The sequence below is a fragment of the Humulus lupulus genome, chromosome 6, assembly GCF_963169125.1.
Source record: "Humulus lupulus chromosome 6, drHumLupu1.1, whole genome shotgun sequence".
NCBI lineage: Eukaryota > Viridiplantae > Streptophyta > Magnoliopsida > Rosales > Cannabaceae > Humulus > Humulus lupulus.
Window position 1 is genome coordinate 208,139,526 of NC_084798.1, and position 20,437 is coordinate 208,159,962.

At 43.7% G+C, this 20,437-nt stretch overlaps 1 protein-coding gene across 1 annotated transcript; it reads left to right on the top strand.

Annotated features, from left to right (window-relative positions):
- The first annotated feature begins 928 nt into the window (after nucleotides 1-928).
- On the top strand, nucleotides 929-2,014 carry LOC133785920 (allergen Asp f 7 homolog). Its single transcript, XM_062225134.1, has 2 exons — nucleotides 929-962; nucleotides 1,662-2,014. Exons 1-2 carry the CDS (start codon nucleotides 929-931, stop codon nucleotides 2,012-2,014), a joined length of 387 nt encoding a protein of 128 aa, XP_062081118.1.
- Nucleotides 2,015-20,437: the final 18,423 nt, after the last annotated feature.

A 20,437-nucleotide genomic window follows, 5' to 3' on the forward strand; every position in this document is an offset into this window, starting at 1 on the left:
TTTTATTCCTAACTTAACAATATAAATTTCAAATAATTAAACTACAACATTTTACAACAAAATAACTATAAAAACACACAAAATTATATAAAATCAAAAATAGACTAATAAATTCAAAATTACTTAAAAACTTAATAAATTACTTAAAAACTCAAGAATTGAGCAACAATTAGCACATAAAAAGTGGTAAAATAACTCTTTTTTGTAGAGTTATCAACCGTCATCGCTAATACCTGACATTCCCTTTTCTCGTGCCACTTCAAACACTCCATCTATCCTTATTCAAAATATGGCTCAAGCAAAAACTACAGCCCAGAAAAAGAAAATTCCCAATCCTTCAAATTAGCCTGCTCATCGGGCTTAAATTCCCTCGACTAGTGGTCGAGCAGAAAATATTCCTGACCCCAATATCCAAACTGATGCTCAGCCCTGAAATGCCATTCAACCAGATGTTGAATGGTATGTTGTACCTGAAAGCTGGGTGACGATCAGGATGATCGCCAACTATATTAGAAAATATGGTCTCCCGGGGGTGACATTAGTTCGACCCAATCAAGACCAACAGGCAAACTTGCCCGGAGGCGCCTTTAGCGCCTGGTCGAGATACCATATTTAGGCAGGGGCTACCTTGCCTCTTCATCCATTCTTCCAAGGGGTGGCCAACTACTTCGGGGTCGCCCTTTTCCAAATAACTCCCAATGGGTATATAATGCTTGTAGCACTCTATATCCTATATAGCCACAAAAAATGGCATGTGCCAACACCCCATGAGGTTAATTATCTGTTTGACCTCAAGTCTAACCCCAACCAAGAAGGTACGGGGTTTTTTCACTTTTGTCATCAGGAAACTGGGCTCACCTTCCTGACCGACACCACTCACACATCGAACGTGGGGAGGTACTACCAGGAGTATTTCCTTACGACTAACATGGTTGCGAACAATCTGGGCTTTACTCAAGGAGGTAACACCTTTATACTACTAGTCGTTAATCTTTCTTCAATTTTTCCTCTACACTTTCTTAGACTTTTAATGCCTTTCAGGCCCATGGATGCGACCAGAGCCCACTCCTGACATGGAGTTACGATCAACCCTCTTGGCCAGTATGACTGGCGTGGAGAAAATCGTCAAGCATCTGGTCACAGAGGCTAACCTTAGGCTGGTTGGCCTTTTGGCCCCTCATCAGGACATGAGGGAGTCAACAGCGGGGAGTGCTACTGGCGGAGAAGTTCCCGAGCAGTACCCGGACGTGGAGCAAACCCCTCCGAGGAGGGCCACTAGAGTAACAATCATGGAACCTTCCAGCACCTCGCAGGCTGCTGCTCCCCCCGCCCCAAAGGGAAAAGGGAAAAAGAAGGCCACCGAACCTCTCGAGCCCCTCAACGAATCTTTGGACGAGAACGGTACTGATCTCTCGCTCTTAGATAGCTTTCCAATTCCCTGTCACTTATTTGACGAGGACAGCAATTTTAAGTACACTCCAAATTTAGATTCAGCCTTTTTCATGCCAGAGAGTGAGTGTAAGACTAGTAGAGTATATAATGTAGCGACCAGTAATGATAGCTCGGGTATCTTACTTACAAATTTCTTTGTTTCTTTTCCTGACATAACATACTTAATTGTTTATGCTATCTCACTGTTCGAATATTTGCTTCTTTTCCAGACACGGACTCTGAGAACGTGTTCGACATATACAGTGCCCCCGAGGCTCCCGAAGCTCCCTCGAGCAAGAAGAAAACAAGCAAGTGGCATCCCGGGGAAAGCAGCAAAACGCCTCAGGCCAAGAAAGCCTGTACTGCAGGCCCTCTGGCTGACGGACCCTCAACCAATGTAACACCACCCCCTTCCCCTCACGAGCAGCAAACTCCCCCTGCTCCTGTTGGGTCGACACCATCTCCACCAGCCCCAACCGACCAGACTCAGCAGGCTGGTCCTGCTTCCACAGGCGGCGACATATCGAGTCGTGCCTTAAGATTGGTCAAAGACAAAGTGGCCAAGATTTTGAAGCACAAATGATGTCGAGAGGAAATGGCTGGGACGGAGACGATGGACGTCGACCAGTTTTAAACCGCGCCTTGAATGAGTTTGCCAGTGTAAGTCATCTTTCTCTGTGGAGACAACCCTTCTATATTCTACAGTTAGTCTAACCTTTGCTCTAATCGCAGGCAATGCTGACCCTTACTATCGGCCGTCTCCGCTCAGGTGCTGTTACCGAGCAGGCCAAATCTTTGGAGCAACGGCATGCTGACGAACTCAAGGCTGCCGAAGCGAAACACGCTGAACAACTTGAGGCGGTGCTTGGGGAGAAGAACAAGCTGGCTGAGGAGTTGAAGGAGAAGCAAAATTCTCTGGATAAGGCCATCGAGCAAAGAGATCAATTCAAGGACTCTAACCGCATTAACTACCTCGAGGCTAAAAAGCTCGAGCAGGAGTTGGTTGCGAGTAGACAAGAGACTACAACCTTGGAGGGTCGGATCGAGGAGCTTGAAAAATCCAATGCCAGCAATTTGGAAAGGTACAAGAACGCCACGAGTAAGTGTTTTTATGACTTCTAGAAACACAACCAAGGGGCGGACTTCAACTACCTTCCCAAGCGTGCAAGGCAAGCCGAGATAGCCCATTGTGTTGCTCGACTGGCAGAAGAGGAGAGGTCAAGGGTACCTGCCTCACCTGAAATCTCCTTGGCAACTGGCATGGATGGGGCGGACAATGACGCTACACATGTCGTCGACCAGGACACCCCTCAGGATCCCCCAACCTCTTAGTATTTTCCCTTGTTTATCTTTGAATCTTTTAATTACACAACTTACTGGTCGTGATGTAAAGACTAATTTGTATTGCTGCATGGGCAACTATTTTCCTTTTAATCAGACAATTACATCCGAGCAGTACTGCTCGCGGTGTAAAGTAATTCATTTTTTTTATATTATAACACATTTTTATTTTATTATAATATATGTTCGCATGAGCGAACGTAGCATAACACTTTGGTTTGATTTAACAAAATACAAAATTTTGAAAAATACTCTAAGTACCCTAGCATGCTTTCACTTATTTTGCCCATGTGTTTACATACCTTTTAATTATATACTTTGCTTACTTGTACCTTATATGCCCCCCAAGTGATCGAGGAGCTTTAGGTCCTTGGTCACTTGCCTTGACCAAAACCTGTTTGAACAACGCCGCTCGAAGAAAAATAATTGAAATTGTAATACAGCAAAACAACACACATAATGAGCAAATACTTGTAATAAATACAATAATTGGCAAGAAATGACTGGCTGCGCACAGTCCCTTATATTTCTCGTAATAAATGGACGAAACATGTCTATACGAGTGATCAATAAGATCTTACACTTATAAGCGATCGGCCACGTAAAATGACCAACCCTTTTTCAAAACTTGTAAAAGTAAAATTAATACAAGCCAATTCTTTAAGAAGAATTGTTTATTGATAGTACTTGCGCAGGTGTTCTCCATTCCAATAGCAAGGAACGAGATCTCCGTTTAAGCGAGCAAGTTTATAGGTGCCTGGGTGAAGGACTTCTTCAATCTGGTATGGCCTTTCCCAATTAGGTCCGAGTACTCCAGCAGTTTGGTCACGGGTGTTTAGAAAAACTCTTCGGAGTACAAGATCTCCAATGTTGAACTTCCTTTCTCTCACTTTAGAGTTGAAATACCAGGCGACCTTTTGCTGGTACGCAGCTACTCGGAGTTGGATTTGCTCCCGTTTCTCATTGATCAAATCGAGGGATTCCATTAATTGCTAGCTGTTTGAGCCTTGGTTGTACGTTATTCTGTGATGCGAAGGTAGATCTAACTCAATAGGCAACATAGCTTCATATCCATAAGCCAAAGAAAATGGAGTATGACCCGTTGCTGTTCAGTGGGAAGTTATGTACGACCAAAGAACTTCAGGCAATTGTTCTGGCCACGCCCCCTTAGCCTCTTCTAGTCTTTTCTTCAGTGTATCCTTCAGCGTTTTGTTGACTGCTTCAACTTGTCCATTTGCTTAGGGATGAGCGACTGAAGATAAGCTCTTAATAATACCATGCCGCTCACAAAAATCTGTGAATAAATCACTATCAAACTGGGTGCCATTATCCGAGACGATCTTCCTTGGCAATCCATAGTGACAAATTGTAACGTCCTACTTCCTTAGAGCTATTACTAAGTGAGTTTAAAAACGTGCTTTTAACTCGCTAATCGAGGTTTAAAATCAAATAGTGTAACTAAACTAAACAAAGAAAAGACTCGAGAAATAGTAGTTTCCATAGATAAATATAAAAAGTTTACACAAGGGATCCCAAAATACAGTTTAGAAACATTTACAACATAAAAACTGTACTAAGTCGGCTAAACGACGAAATCTAAGTTCATTTACAAGCATCTCCCAAAATCCTCTGGCCGTGGCAGCCAAGCTAGCCAAACAAGTACACGCCGCCTCACGCCTGCTATACTCATGGTTGGTTGATCATTTCCTTACCCTTACCTGCACCACAAAGCATCTGTGAGCCGAAGCCCAGCAAGAAAACCCACAAACAGATAACATATGCAACACATAATCAAGCATATAATGAGACCACCAATGGCTAAACACATACGGCCTAGCCATCCCAGGCGTTTACCAAGCCCTGGGTTCGCAGACCATGCCATGAGGATATCCCAGGTATCCTTCTAGGGACTCGCCCTGGCAACTCGCACTCCACGTGCTCAACGCTGCTCTCGGCCTCTTGCCGTTCTCGGTCTACACCGTTCTCGGCTCAAGCCGACCATTCACATCACAATATACATAGCATAACGAGCAAATATAGAATTCTAGCATAATCAAATAAAGGGCTACGCCCCGCAGTTCTAACATATTGGGCTCGGCCCTGCATATCAATTCTATTCAAACACATTGGGCTCAGCCCTGCACACAAGCTCTATGGAAACAAGGGTTCTCTTACCTGAGTTCCGAGCTTTCTGAGCACCGATGCCCCGAGCACAGTCCTCTAACGTGAGCCTCATCGAACCCTAGTCACAAAACATTAACAATTACCATCCATCAAATTCTAATCCAATAAATAACTTAGAGCCATAACCCTAACCTCCAGGTCCTTGAATTCTATCAATCCGGGTGATAAAATCCATCCCGAGCCTTACCCCTTGAGTTCCCAAGCCTAAAATACCCTTAAAACTCAATATGGCACAAAGGGCCGCAGCCCCACCCACAAGAGCCGCGGCTAGCCTCGAAACAAAGGCTAGCACCTCACTGATCCCCACATGAGCCGCGGCGCGCCCACCAGGCGCCGCGGCACGCATGAGCTTCTCGGCCTTCCATGGCCGCGCGCGCACACGGGTCGCGGCGCACCCCTCCTAGGGCCGCGGCTCTCACCTCCGAACCCAGAATTTTCCATCTTCTTCCATACCTTTTCCTCAAGATAACTCATTCAAAACCTACTTAATGAACCCAGATAAATAACACATGAATACCAGCTTAATATCGACACTAAAACCCACCAGAAATCTGCTCCAAAATCCCACTAGAATACCCAAAAACAGATTAAGCTTAGCTAACATGCATGCTCTAGCAAACCAGCAACAATTCTCAACATATTCCTAATAATTAGAGCTTACCTTACTGAACTCAATCCCAGAAGTTGATCCTCAATCCTCAAGCTTTAAACTCCTAAGTTTCCTCAGCCAATTCCTTGCTAAAGCTAGTTTCCACCAAAGTTCCCTTGAGTTTTGCTTAGGGAGTGAAAGAGAAAAAGAAATAAGGTTTATCTTCAGCTGGGAGAAGGTGAGTCGGTTCCTAAGTCTTCTAAAAGATTCCCTCCCTTGTTTTTATTAACTTAAGTCTAAAGGATTACCTCAAGGCTCGGGGTACCAAAACATCCCCGAGGGCAAAAATGGTAAATTTCCCAAATATTCCCGCCTAGATATTATATCCTCAAATATATCTCCAAATATTTATTTTCATGTCCCGATGACCCCATAACTCATCTAATACCCAAGTTACCCCTCGACTCACCCCGAGTCCGAATCTCAACCCCGTTGTGACACTCCGGCTAACCGCTCCCCAGGACTGTCTCGGATCGTGCTGTACAGACATATCACATATATACAACATTTATCTCATTTATCACACTTATGCCCCTAATATCCAGACGGGGCCCACATGCACATTTAACTCAATTAAACATGCATCATAATCATATATACACATAAATTCACATATAAGCATTTTAAACCACTTATTGCCCTCCAGGCACACTAATCAAGGCCCCAAGCCTGATTAGCAAATTCGGGTCGTTACACAAATGATGTTTTTTATCACGAAATCCAGCACTTTCTTGGTTGTTATGGTTGCAAGAGGTTCAGCTTCGGCCCACTTGGTGAAGTAGTCGACGGCAACCACTGCATATTTAACACCGCCTTTTCCCGTGGGCAAAGATCTGATTAGGTCGATACCTCAAACTGTAAATGCCCACGGGCTTTGCATCTTTTTAAGCTCATTAGGGGCTGCTCATGGGATTTTGGAGAATCTCTAGCACTTGTCATATTTCCGCACGAATTCCATCGAGTCTTCATTCATTATGGGCCAGAAGTATCCTTGCCTTAGGATCTTTTTTTACAGACTCTGTCCCCCAGCATGGTCTCCGCAAAAACCCATGTGCACCTCTTTCATCAATTCTTTGGCTTTCTCCTTTACAATACATCTGAGGAGTGGCATTTAGTATCCTCTTCAGTACAAGATTCCATCGACCAGGATATACCCAGCAGCTCGCCGCTGAAGGGTCCTAGCTTTGTTTCTGTCTGTTGGTAACACGCCTTGCGTCAGATACTCTACGTATGGTGCCATCCACGTATCTGCCATCTAGATCACCAAAGTGGTCTCCTCTGCTTGGATGCTTGGTACAGATAGTCGCTCAACTGGCACTATGTTCAGAGTATTAGCATCTTTTGCACTTGCTAGTTTAGCCAAAGCATCAGCGTTCGAATTCTAGTCGCGAGATACCTGCTGAAGGATGTACTTATCAAACTGTGCTGACAAATTATTTGTTTTGTTCAAGTAGGCAACCATCTTTAAACCTCGGGCCTGGTACTCTCCCAAGACTTGATTCACCACCAACTGAGAATCACTGTAAATGTCAAGCACTTTTATATTCATGTCCGTGGCTAACCGCAATCCAGCGAGTAGTGCTTCATACTCAGCCTCATTGTTAGAAGTAGTGAAGTCAAATCTGATTGCGCAGTGAAATCGATGCCCCTCCGGCGTTATCAATATCACTCATGCCCCAACGTGGCACTCGTTAGAAGAACCGTCTATAAATAATTTCCACATGGGGGCTTGGCTTTGACATTCAGGCTCGTTAGGCTCTTCAATCTGCTCACCATCCGTAGGTTCAGTGAATTCTGCAATGAAGTCAGCCAGGGCTTGTCCTTTTATCACTGCTCGCGGCAAGTAAGATATGTCAAACTGCCCAAGTTCGACTGCCCATTTTAGCAATCTACCTGCAGCCTCTAGTTTTTGTAGGACCTGTCGAAGAGGGTAGTCGGTCAAGACCATAATTGGATGAGCTTGGAAGTAAGGCCGCAACTTCCTGGAGGTCAAAACTAGGCAATAGGCTAGCTTCTTGATGGGCAGGTACCGCTACTCTGCTCCAATCAACCTTTTGCTTACATGGTAAACAGTCTTCTACATGCCTTATTCTTCCCTTACTAAAACGGCACTAGCAGCATATTCTGTGATCTCCAGGTAGATGAATAAAGTTTCTTTATCAACCGGCTTTGACAGGATGGGTGGTTGCGCCATATGTGTTTTTAGTGCTTGAAAAGCCTGTTCGCACTCCTCCGTCCATTCAAACTTTTTATTGCCCCTAAGTAGATTAAAGAATGGGATGCACTTATCTGTTGACTTTGAAATGAATCTACTAAGTACGACAATTCTTCCGGTTAAGCTTTGAACATCCTTAATCTTTGCTGGCGATTTCATATCGATCTGGGTTTTAATTTTCTCGGGTTGGCTTCAATTCCTCTCGAGTTAACTATAAATCCCAAGAACTTCCCTGATCTTACTCCGAAGGAGAATTTAAGGGGATTTAGTTTCATCTGATATTTGTTCAAGATGTTGAATCACTCCTGCAAATCGCTTACATGCCCTTCTGCTTTCTTTGATTTGACCAGCATATTTTCGACGTAGACCTCCATGTTTGTGCCGATCAACTCCTTAAACATGTGGTTAACGAGTCGCTGGTAAGTCGCACCAGCGTTTTTCAAACCGAAGGGCATCACTTTGTAATAGTAGAGCCCTGTATCAGTCTGAAAGCTAGTGTGATCTTCATCAGGGGGATGCATACTAATTTGATTATACCCAGAGTACGCATCCATGAATGAGATGATCTCATGTCCTGCAGTGGCATCGACCAGCTGGTCAATCCTTGGGAGTGGGAAACAATCTTTGGGGCAGGCTTTATTTAGGTTTGTAAATCCATGCACGTACACCACTTGCCATTTGGCTTGGGCACTAGTATGGGATTAGAGACCCACGATGGATAAAACGCCACCCTAATGAACCCATTCTTCTTCAGCTTCTCGACTTCCTTTTTCATGGCCCTTGATCTATCTTTGTCAAGCAACCTTCTTTTTTGTTGCACCGGTGGGAAACTCTTATCGATGTTTAGGACATGGATGATGATAGCAGGATCTATACCGACCATGTCTTTGTGCGACCAGGCAAAGACCTCTTGGTTCCTCCTTAAAAACTCCACCAGTGCTTGTTTTTTCATTGTCTCTAAGTTTTTACCAACTTTCACAACTTTGGTCGGATTTTCTTCATCGAGTTAGACCTCTTCAAGGTCCTCGATGGGTCACACTTCTTCTTTAAAATCCCCAAAGCGAGGATCTAATTCCCTATCCTCACTTTGGTTATGCCCTATTTGGTGAAATTATCACCCGAGTGGGCATGAACATCAGTCGCCATTTGCAACTCCTTTCTGGTGGCGTCTCTCGATACACCCTTCTTCGCTTTGGTGATCGAGGCGTTGTAGCACTCCCTCGCTTCCCTCTAGTTTCCCAATACACAACCTACTCCTACGTCTGTTGGGAATTTCATGAGGAGGTGCCATATCGAGGTGACAGCTCGTAGGTCGACCAAAATCGGTCTCCCAATTACAGCATTGTATGCCGAAGGTCAATCAACTACTATAAAAGTAGTGAGTAATGTCCTATTAGCAGGTGCGGTGCCTTCTGTAATTGGGAGTCTAATTGACCCTATTGGGGCGAGCCCTTCTCCGGAGAAACCATAAATGGTTTGGTTGCATGGCTCTAGGTCCTTCATGGACAACTTCATTCTTTCCAGCAAAGACTTGTATAGGATGTTGACCGAACTTCCTGTATCGACCAACATCCTTTTCACCATCATGTTTGCAATCTACACGTCCACGACCAATGGATCAGAGTGTAGGAATCACATGTGCTGGGCGTCGTCGTTAGAAAAGGTTATCAGTTCCTCCTCTATTCGAGCCTTTTTTGGTGCTCGATCCTCGACACTCATCATCTCGATGTCCTGATCGTGGCACAGGGTTTGAGCGTATTGTTCCTTTGCCTTCCCACTATTTCCTGCAAGATGCGGGCCTCCGTAGATGGTGAGTAGTGTCCTGCCACAGGAGCTGGCTGTAAAGGTAGTGAGCGTTGGCGTGCAGGCGCCTGCTCATTGCCACCTTGAGCCTCTCGCTGAGACCCTCCTGCGGCTCACACATATCTTCTTAAATGTCCTTGCCATATCAGGAACTTAATCTTGTCATTCAGCTGGTTACACTCATTGGTGTCGTGCCCGTAGTCATTGTGAAAACGACAGAACTTTGTTGTATCTCTCTTGGAGATATCTTTCCGTATAGGTGCGGGTCGTTTGTAAGGCACACTTGAGTTGGCCGCTTGGTAGACCTCAGCTCAGCTTTCGACAAGGGTTGTATAGTCGGTGAATCTCGGTTCATACTGATTGCCTTTGGGGCACTTACTCTCAGAGGTCGAGGGTTCGTTGTTCGCCCTCTTTCCACCATTTCTACCATTGTCATTCCCGTTTCCTTTATCGTTGCCATTGGGTTTTTCCGACCCGTTGGCAGCTTTGGCGGTATCTTCCTTGGGCCCCTTGTCTTTTGTTGGCGATTTCCCTTTATTGGCAATCGCGTCTTCGAGCTTTATGTACCGAGCAGCTCGATCTAAGAAATCCTGGGTGCTCCTTACCCCATTCTTTCTGAGGCTGCTCTAGAGGGGTGAATGGAGCCTAACCCCAGCAGTTAGGGCCATCATTTTTCCTTTGTTGCCCACAGTCTTGGCTCTAGCTGCAGCTCGCATGAAGCGCTGAACAGACTCCTTCAAGGGCTCTCCCTCTTTCTGGCGTATCTCGACCAGCTGGTTGGCCTCAGTGGGGTGCACGCGACCCGCATAGAACTGTCCGTAAAACTCATTTACGAACATTTCCCATGATACTATACTAGCAGGAGGGAACTTGAAGAACCACTCCTGCGCGGTGTCAAACAGTGTTGCAAGGAAGATGCGGCAGTGGGCATCTTCTGACACCTTTTGTATATCCATTTGTATCTCAAACTTATTAACGTGAGATACCGGGTCTCCATACCCGTCGAAATTTGGCAGTTTTGGCATCTTGAATTTACTGGGGCTTTCAGCCACTGCAATCCTCTGTACAAAGGGGGTGCCTTTCCTCCGATCGTACTGAATGTGGGATGTTCGCCCCCCGACCAGCTGCTGTGCCGCCTGGTTCAGGGCATTGATCTGAGCTTGAACAGCTTCTGGGATTGCTGGGGCCACTAGTGCTGGGGGAACGTACTCATCGTGCCTTTCACAACAGTCGTTAAGTACGTCCCTCAGATCACCGTCTCTTCATCTCTGCTCACTGGCTCCCAGCCGACTAAAGACGTTCTGCTGCCTGAGCTGCCCCCCAGCGTTATGGCTCGCTGGTTGGTCCTCTCTAGGTGGGGGGCTCCTGCCTCCCATTCTTTCTTTGTTTCTCCAACAAGCATGTCTTCTGCCGGAATCGACTTCATTGTAGTCATGGCCATCTCTGAATTGTGGCTGACTATGGTGCGACCGGCTATTTACTTTGGTGCCTCCTCGAGCTAGCATTTCCTGAACGTCAGGGGGAGGCCTGCGCTGGTCGGTGGGTCCCCGTGCGTTGTTATGCCATGGGGGGCCCTAACAGCAGAGCCTGTCTCGGAGTTCCTCCTGTTAGTAGAAGGACGCTACCCCTTGCTCGGTAGATTCGGCTCTTCATCCCCTGGGCGTCTAGGGCTGCGGGGCGGTTGCCCGGCCCTATTCTGCCTCAGGTGTCGGGGATTGCCTCGATCAGCCTGAGACGGAGGCTGCTACTCAGGATCCCTAGGTGGGACATCATCCTGAGCCACAGGTGGCTGCTCTGGCCTTTGAGGTCTTACCGGCTGGAGTGGAAGGCTAGGATTGGGACCCCTTTGAGGCAGCCCGTTTGGTGGATGATCTAGCTGGGAGGCTGGTGTAGCCTGATTCCTAACCAGCTGGATGGCTGCTTCAAGGGCGGCCATGGCATCCCTCTGTCGATGATCCATCTCAGCCTGCCGCTCGCTCAGCTCCTGATGCTGGCGTTCTATTTCTCTTTGCTGCGACGCCATTATCTCTGCAGCATTCTCTTGATTGGCCAACTCATCCTACAACACCCCCAGCGTTGCCTTCAATGTTTCAGAATCTAACTCCTCCTCATCAAACTCCAAATGTGGTTCATCCTCAACCACATTTAGGGGAGGAGGCTGGGATGATGCAGCACCAGCAGCCTGTCTGGTCCTCTTGGATGTTTTTGCCATTAGATTCTTTTACAATCTCTCAATGAAAGCACCAGAATGTTGGCCCTCGAATTGGCCAACGACGCAGAGTCAAATATACGACAAAAAGATGGAATGACACTTGAAAAGATAATCTAATGGAAAGGAAAAAACACCAAGGAATTATAGTGGTTCGGCCCCAAAGGTTGGTAATGACCTATGTCCACTTATTGTATTGTTATTATTGAACTTCAAAGTCATGATCAAAGAACTAGGGTTCTTTGAGTTTCACAAACCTTGAAAGGATTACAATAGAATGATGAACAATCACTATAGCTCTTTCTCTCTCAATATTGAACAAAAAAGCTCATCCATCCAAAAGTCCCTTCCTTGAGTTATTTCATGCATATTTATAGGCTCAATGAGGGTTACACATGCTAACGTGTCCTGTATTTCCTTAATAACCGTGTATCAAAGATAATTATGAAGAAATATTCAAATGCAGTTAATATTAAATTACAACTTAAGAAGGAAATAACTCAGGCTTCACAATCAGCCTGGTCGTATCAAAAATTAACACTGACGATGAGGCGCGCTTCTGGTCGATAGTCGAACAACACCTTTACCCTTCAATTCCACCACGTTTCAATCCACGTGCAAAAAATCTTTGCCATGACATCAATAGCCATTTTTGGGTAAACAAATACTAAAATTTTTAACTCACAAATCTTAAAATAAATTAATATAATTATAAAAATATAAAATTGAGAAAAATAATAGGCTTTTATTATCATTTTAATTTATATATAATTGACAAATAAAAATTTATTATCATTATTAATGTCAAAATATTGGGTTTTTTATCATTTCGTGCTTTCGGGCTAGTTTGTTCGTGCTTTCATGTCATGTCTTCGGGCTTGTCGTGTCGTGCCGTGCTCAGGCCCATGTCGTGCCATGCCAATTTTCAATTCGTGTCGTGCCTAGCCCAAGCCCATATGTTTTCGTGCCGTGTCGTGCTTGTGCCTCCCGGGCTCGTGCCGGTTTCGTGTCGTGCTAGAAAGTCCAGCCTGTATTTACAACTCTATCTGTGATAGTTCATAACTGTCATAATTGATTTTTTGCGTCAGTTTTAAAAGTGACACGAAATCTCATAACTCAAACCTATTTGGCATTTGGTTAGTGGCCAACTGTCACAAACGTGACATTTGTGGCAGATCTCCACTAACGCAAACGTTTTGCATTTGCGTCAGTACCTAACTGCCACAAATGCCACGTTTGTGATAGTTGGGTACTGACGCAAATGATATATTTAAAAAAATATTTTTAAAAACCACTAGCAAACAAAACTATATTTATTTATTTCAAAACCAAACTTATAATATCAAAAATACAATATCAAACTGAAAATTGATTGAATACAAAATACAAAACAAATTTACAATCTCTAAGCAATTGACAATTTATACAAAAATAAGATATTCCCATAGATATTACAAGTCAATACCACAAATTTTTTACATTTTTTTCATATCTCAAGAGTTTACACAAACAAAACAGAAAAATTTATCCACTGATTGCCTCCACCAAGCACCCCCCACCACCACCATAATCATGAGCCATAGCCATGACCACCACCTACAATAGAAAAGAGATTAGAAAGGAAAAAAATGAACATGAGAAAATGAGAGAGAAAGACCCACGAACCCAACTGCCAAGCCCAACCCCATGACGACCCCAACCCCCGTGCGCGCCCAACACCTCATACGCCCAACCCCCGCGCGCACCCAACTCCTGCAAGCACCCAGCCTCGCAACCTCAGCCCCCTTGCGCGCGCACGCACACCCAGCCCCTCGATCCGAGCCTCTATCAGAACCCACCACCACCGAAGCTGAAAAATCAAAGGAAAAAGTGAGAAGAGATGAGAGAAATGAACAAAGAGAGAGACCATGGAGAGAGACCACGAGAGGGAGAGGCTGAGAGAGAGGAAGAGGGGGCGTGAGAGATAGTAGAGATCGAGAGAGTGTGTGAGAATGAGATGGGGGCGGCTGGTAGCGAAAGTGTAACACCCTGCTAATTAAGGTCTGTTACCACGTGTGTTTAAAATTAGTGTTGGAATCGCTAAATGAGCCATTTGGACTAAAACATGTGATTAAGCCACTAAGGGTTCAGGTATTAAAAAAAAAATTCAAGACATAAATATTTCCATTGAACAAAAACTTTAGTCTTTACATGGGATCCCAAAATACAAGTTTAAAAGTTGGTTACCATCCAGAGAATACAAAATAAGCCGGCCTAAGTGGCAAAACAGGGTCCAACCCTAGCCTTCCTATGATATCTCGGCCGAACTGCATATGTACACGTCATCGCTATCACTCTCCAACTCATGGCTGGCTAAGCTTTTCCTTACCCTTACCTGCACCACAAAGCACCCGTGAGCCAAAAGACTCAGCAAGAAAACATATTCAGACAATTCACAAAATATAACAGCATGCTTAACAGTAATAATTGGAACCAAGCATACACTTTGTACAGTCAAGTGACCATAGGGTCACACAAGTGCGTGTCTCACTCCCATTTATTCATATGGCATCCGAGCCAGTCAAGTGCATGAGGCACTCCCGGGGTGGCCTAGCCATAATGGCTTGCACTTAACACACATAATGTCAATCACGACTTATAAGTTGAGCCTTACAGATCCTCGACTGATAAGTCGAGCCTTGGAAACCCTCGACTTATAAGCCGAGACCCCTTTTGACCAAATATACCCTTGACTAGCAGGTCAAGCTTTAATCAAATACAACAGACAAATTCTTGGCTAATAAACCGAGCTTCCTAGTCAGAACAAACATCCACATAATACATTCATCATACATGCAGATATAATCCATTACATTATAATAAGCAGATATGCACGGGCACAACTATAATCAAGCTCATTAGCTAGGCCTGAGCCCTAATCACATTTACATTTAACAAACGGGTCAAGTCCCAATCATACATTTCACGTATCGGGTGTATTTTTCTTACCACGATCTTCATGCAGGTAGTGGAAAGACCCCGAGCATTGATCCTGACCTGAGCCTGGCGAAAACCCTAGTCACAACACAAGTACACGTTCATCAGGACTTAACCCTAGAACCAGAGTTCCAAACCGAACTCTAAATCTTAAAACCATGGTTCTCAGTTAACGGGGCACTAAAAATATCCCTCAAGCCCCCAAGCAGGCTTCCAAATAAAATTCCCGATCCCCCCAGGCCTTGCCCTAAAAATCATAAAACAGGCATTTCGGGGCCCTTGGCGCGGTCGCGCCTACTCGAGGCGTGGTCGCACCCACAGAAAATTTGGGGCTTCTGGACCACTGGCATGGTCGCGCCCCGCAACTCGAGCCCCCTAAACTGAATCGAATCTCCCTCTTTCTAGGACACTAGTGTGGTCGCCCTACAACTTAGCGCAGTCGTGCTAGGTCCCCAAAACATGAAAATAAGCCCAAATTTTGATGTTCTTCCCCAATTTTGACCCAACCAGATGTTTTCAGCATAATTTCAGCCACTGAAACCCTATTCTAAGCCTAAGCAAGAAAACCTACTAATCACATCCTCCAAAACACCCACAAACACACAATTTAGAAATCAAAAACCATAAAACCCAAGGACACAACTTAAATACAAAGATAGAGGAAACCTCACCTCTGATTTCAAATTCCTTGAGGTAGATGACAGCCCTAGTAGTCCCTAGACCAAAACCTTAGCTGCTACTCCACAAGAATTGGCTCCAAATTTCACCAAAAATCCAAAGCTTGATTAAGTCTTAGAGTGCCTTATGTGCTCTTCAAAGGAAAGTGCTCCTAAAGCAAAGAGAAGAGTGTTGTACGTAAGTGAGCTAGGTACCCAGTTGCTGGCCTAGTCAATTGACCCATGTTGTCAAAAGACCATAATGCCCCTTGCCCATTACCCCTAAAGGTTACTCTCAAGGGTAGTTAAGTCATTTGGCATAATTCCCGCTAACCTCAAATTATCTCATACGATCCCAAATAATCTATCAAACCAATGTTCATCAATTAATTCCTGTTACTCAATAATTCCCGGTAATCTACCAAAATACCCCTAAGCTCACCCCGAACCCGGTATTTTACCCCATTGTGACTTTTCCGCTAACTATCTCCCTAGGATCGCCTCATGCCGGGTAATTCAAATATATCCACATAATAATGTGGTCGCAATCATATATCACACATATTTACAATTATATCCTCAACGGGTCAAAATTACGAAAATTCCCTTCTAATAAGAAACAGGCCCACATGCATATTTAATACACCTAAACATGCAAGCATAATCATATCATAATACAATTCACACAATAACATGCTCATAACACATAAGCACTCAATTAATTCAATTATTGCCTCCCAGCCCCCTTAATCCAGGCACTAAGTCATATTAGGGAATTTGGGGCGTTACAATTATCCCCTCCTTACAGTTTTTTCATCCTATAATTTTTTTTTTAACAACTCAGGATACTAGTCCTGCATGGTTGATTCAAACTCCCAGGTCCCCTCCTCGACCTTGTTGTTCCTCCATAATACCTTAACTAAAGGTATGGTTTTATTCCTCAGGACCTTGTCATTCCTGTCTAATATCTAGACTGGTTGCTCCTCAAAGGATAAGTCTGCCTGCAGCTCCAGATCTTCATAGCTCAGCACATAAGTCTTATCATATACATACTTTCGCAACATCAAAATATAGTACACGTTGTGCACAGCCGACAGTGTCGAAGGTAAGGCCAATCTATAGGCCACTTGACCGATCATCTCCAGGATCTCTAAAGGTCCTACAAACCTAGGGCTCAGCTTTCCCTTCTTCCCAAACCTCCCCACCCCCTTCAATGGTGAGACTTTAAGGAAGACACAGTACCTCACTTGGAACTCCACGTTCTTGCACTTCGGATCCGCATAACTCTTCTGTCTACTCTATGATGCGAGCATCCGAGCTCTAATCTTCTCAATAGCCTCATTTGTTATGCCCTACTACCGAGGGACCGTTATGATGTGCATTTTAAAACAGTGTTAAACTCGCTAATCGAGTCATTTGGCCATAATTGTGTAACTAAGTATGATTAACAATTTAGGGTTAAAAACTTTGGTTAAGATACAACATTTCACTAAAATGTTTACTGTATACATTGGAATCCCAAAAATATAATTTAAAGGCTAATTACAATAAAATATTTACAACTAGCTGACCTAAGCAGCAAAATAGGGCTTAACCCTAGTTCCTCTTTAAACTCTCGGCCGTGGCGGTCGAGCAGCCGCATATGTACACATCGTCACCTAAGCTCTTCAACTCAAGGATGGTCCAGCTTTCTTTTGCCTTTACCTGCACCACATAGCACCCATAAGTCGAAGCTCAGCAAGAAAACTCAATATGCTCATGAACAGGTAATAACATGTTACTAAATCATAATAGTCATGCATAGCAATAATAGCCTTACTCATGCATGCAAATAAGTTCAAATAATGATTGTGGGCTCTTCCCTTTGTATAGATGACTTATGGGCCCTGCCCTTTGTATGGATGACTATCAAGTCATAATGAGAATAGATGGCTAATGTGTCCATCTAAAATAAGTGACAATTAAGTCACGCACTTGGGCTCTGCACCCTAATCAAATGAGTGAATAACACTTTATGATTTTGGTAATCATATTGGGGATTGTAGCCCTGATCAGATGAGTGAGTCACACTTTGGGCTCTGCTTCCTAATTAGATAGGTGACTAAGGAGTCACACTTTAGGCTCCGAACCCTAATCAGATAAGTGACTAATGAGTGAGTCATGAACTTGGACTCAGCACCCATAGCCATGTGACGTTTCAGTCACCTAAGCCTTTTGTCCCTAGCTATAAATAACTAGCCTTTAGACTAGACAAGTGCTTTTAATTTTCATCGAACTTGAGGTCAGTCAAGCATTAATGTTCATGATGATTCATTCAATGCTTATGTCGATTAGGTCTAATCATTTCGGCTTGTGTTGAACACACCAATGCCATTCTTGACTCTTAAGCCAATACCATACGACTCGTGCCGATTTCTAACTCATGGGTCAATGCCATACACAAGTAAGCAATGCAACCAGGCATATATCATATGTCAAATATCCAAATGTAGGGCATTCAACATGCTTACTTAACAATCACTAATATAATTATGATCACGAACATTTACAGACACTCAAACTCTAATCAATCTCATATTCAATATTCATGGCATGCCCTAATCACATGTTTCTCATGCATCACATACTGGGTGCAGTTTTCTCACCTTTGGCTCGAGCAAGAAATAATAAAAGAACGACCCTTGAGAACGATCAATCCTTTGATTCTTAGCAGTTACCTAGTCATAATCAAATATGGGATTCCATCAATAAAATAAATCATAAAAAGGTTTATAATCTAAAACTTCGCTCCCGGGACCAATCCTGTGCTCTTGGGACATCCAATCCACCTAAACAGGGTAGTGGAACCATCCCCCGAGCCCCTAAAGTCATCCCGAGCCCTAAAAATAGGTCTTGCTGAAAATGACCTAGCGTTGGGGCGCTGCCCCAAGTTAGAGAGAACCCCATTCTCTCATCTGCCTAGCGATGGGACACCACTGACAGACCAGAAAAATTATGGTCTTTCTCCCCTGCGATCTCCCCTGAATACCAAGCTTCAAAATTAACCAAAACATCATCCAAACCTATAATTTAACCCCAAAACCTCAACAACATCTCAACCTCATCAAAACCCAAGTCCAAACACAATCAAAACACCAACACAAACCCAAATCCAAGACCAAAACCCCAAGCTAAGAACTAACTCAAAAACAGAACAAGAACTAGAAACTTGAACTGAAACCTTACCTCAATCACGAATTAAACCCCTTACATGTGTTGATCACAAGCCTAAACTCTCAAGCTTCAATCTTCAAGCTTGAATCCTCAAATTGTTCTTCAAAATTTCAAAGGGAAGGAGAAGGAAAAGGATGATCGTGGGCGAGGGGAAGGACTCTGTTTTTGGCTGTCTAAAGCTTCCTTCTACAACCATCTATTTTAAACATATCCTAAGGTCAAATGACCTAAATTCCCCCAAGCCTATTTATTTCCTTTTTAAGCCACCAAGGGCAAAATCGTCAATTCCCGACTATCTCGGTAATTATAATCAACGTCCTCAAATTCCTGTTATTCCCAATATTCTCAAATACTAATAAATCATATCCCATTACCGTATAATTCCCGGTAATAAAATAATCATCAAATTACCCAAATCTACATGATAACGTGGCCTCATCCATAATTCAGCAACATGCATGAAAATATACAAATATACCCCCAACAGGCCAAATTACCAAAATGCCCTTAAAATGAAAAGTGGACCCGCATGCATGCATTTATCATCATATAATAATATAACTCACATAATCATGCATATAATCATTTAATTGTATAATAAATAAATTATGGCCCTCCCGGCCTCCTAATCAAGGCCCTAAGCCTTATTAGGAAATTTGGGTCATTACAACTATCCCTTCCTTACAGAAATTTCATCCTTGAAATTTATCTGAACAACCCGGAATATCAATCCCGCATATCTAATTCCAATTCCCAGGTTGCTTCCTCGACCTCACTGTTACCTGTATAATACCTTAACCCAAGGTATAGCTTTATTTCTCAAAACCTTGTTCTTTCTGTTAAAAATCTAAACTAGCTACCCTTTACAGGATAACTTAACTACTAATTCCAGATCCTCATAACTCAACACATGAGTCTCGTCTAACACATTTTTTCTCAACATGGAAATATGAAATACACTATATACGCCCGACAGTGCCAAAACTGAGGCCAACCCAAAGACAATTTGACCGGTCCTATCTAGAATTCAAATGGTCCTACTAATCTAGGGCTCATCTTGCTCTTATCTCCTCGCCCATTTCCATGGTGGTATCCTAAGGAAGATACAGTCTTCCACTTGGAACTCCATGTTCCTGCATCTCAAATCAACATAACTTTTCCATTTACTCTGAGAAGTGAGCCTCCAATCTCTAATCTTTTCAATAGGATCATGAGGCTATTATACCAAGCTCAGGATCCAGATATAATATCTCACTCATCTCATAAGGTGCCCCCCTCCAATAACTTGACAACTCTCTTTCTAATTTATCATCAGTCTGAGAATAATGAATTGTACTAAACTCCAACTGTATACCCATTGCCTTTTGCAACCTTTCTCAAAACTTGGAAGTAATAACAGAGTCCTCATCTAATAAGATAGACCTCGAATTCCATGAAGGCGTACTACCTCTCTCACACAGAGGTCTGAATACTGATCAACTATATTACTCATCCTTACTGATAGAAGTGAACTCACTTTAAATACTGGTCCATAATGACCCAAACCAACTCATGCTGACCCACTAACCTGGGCAGCCCCACCGCGGAACCCATCGTGATGTTTCCTTACTTCTACAATGGAATACTCAAGGCCTACAATAGCCTTACTGGTTTCTGATACTCTGTCTTGACCTGCTAACAAGTTAAGAACTTCGTCATGTATTCTATTGTGTCCCTCTCCATCCCATGCCACTACTATAAAGCTTTCATATTCTGGTACA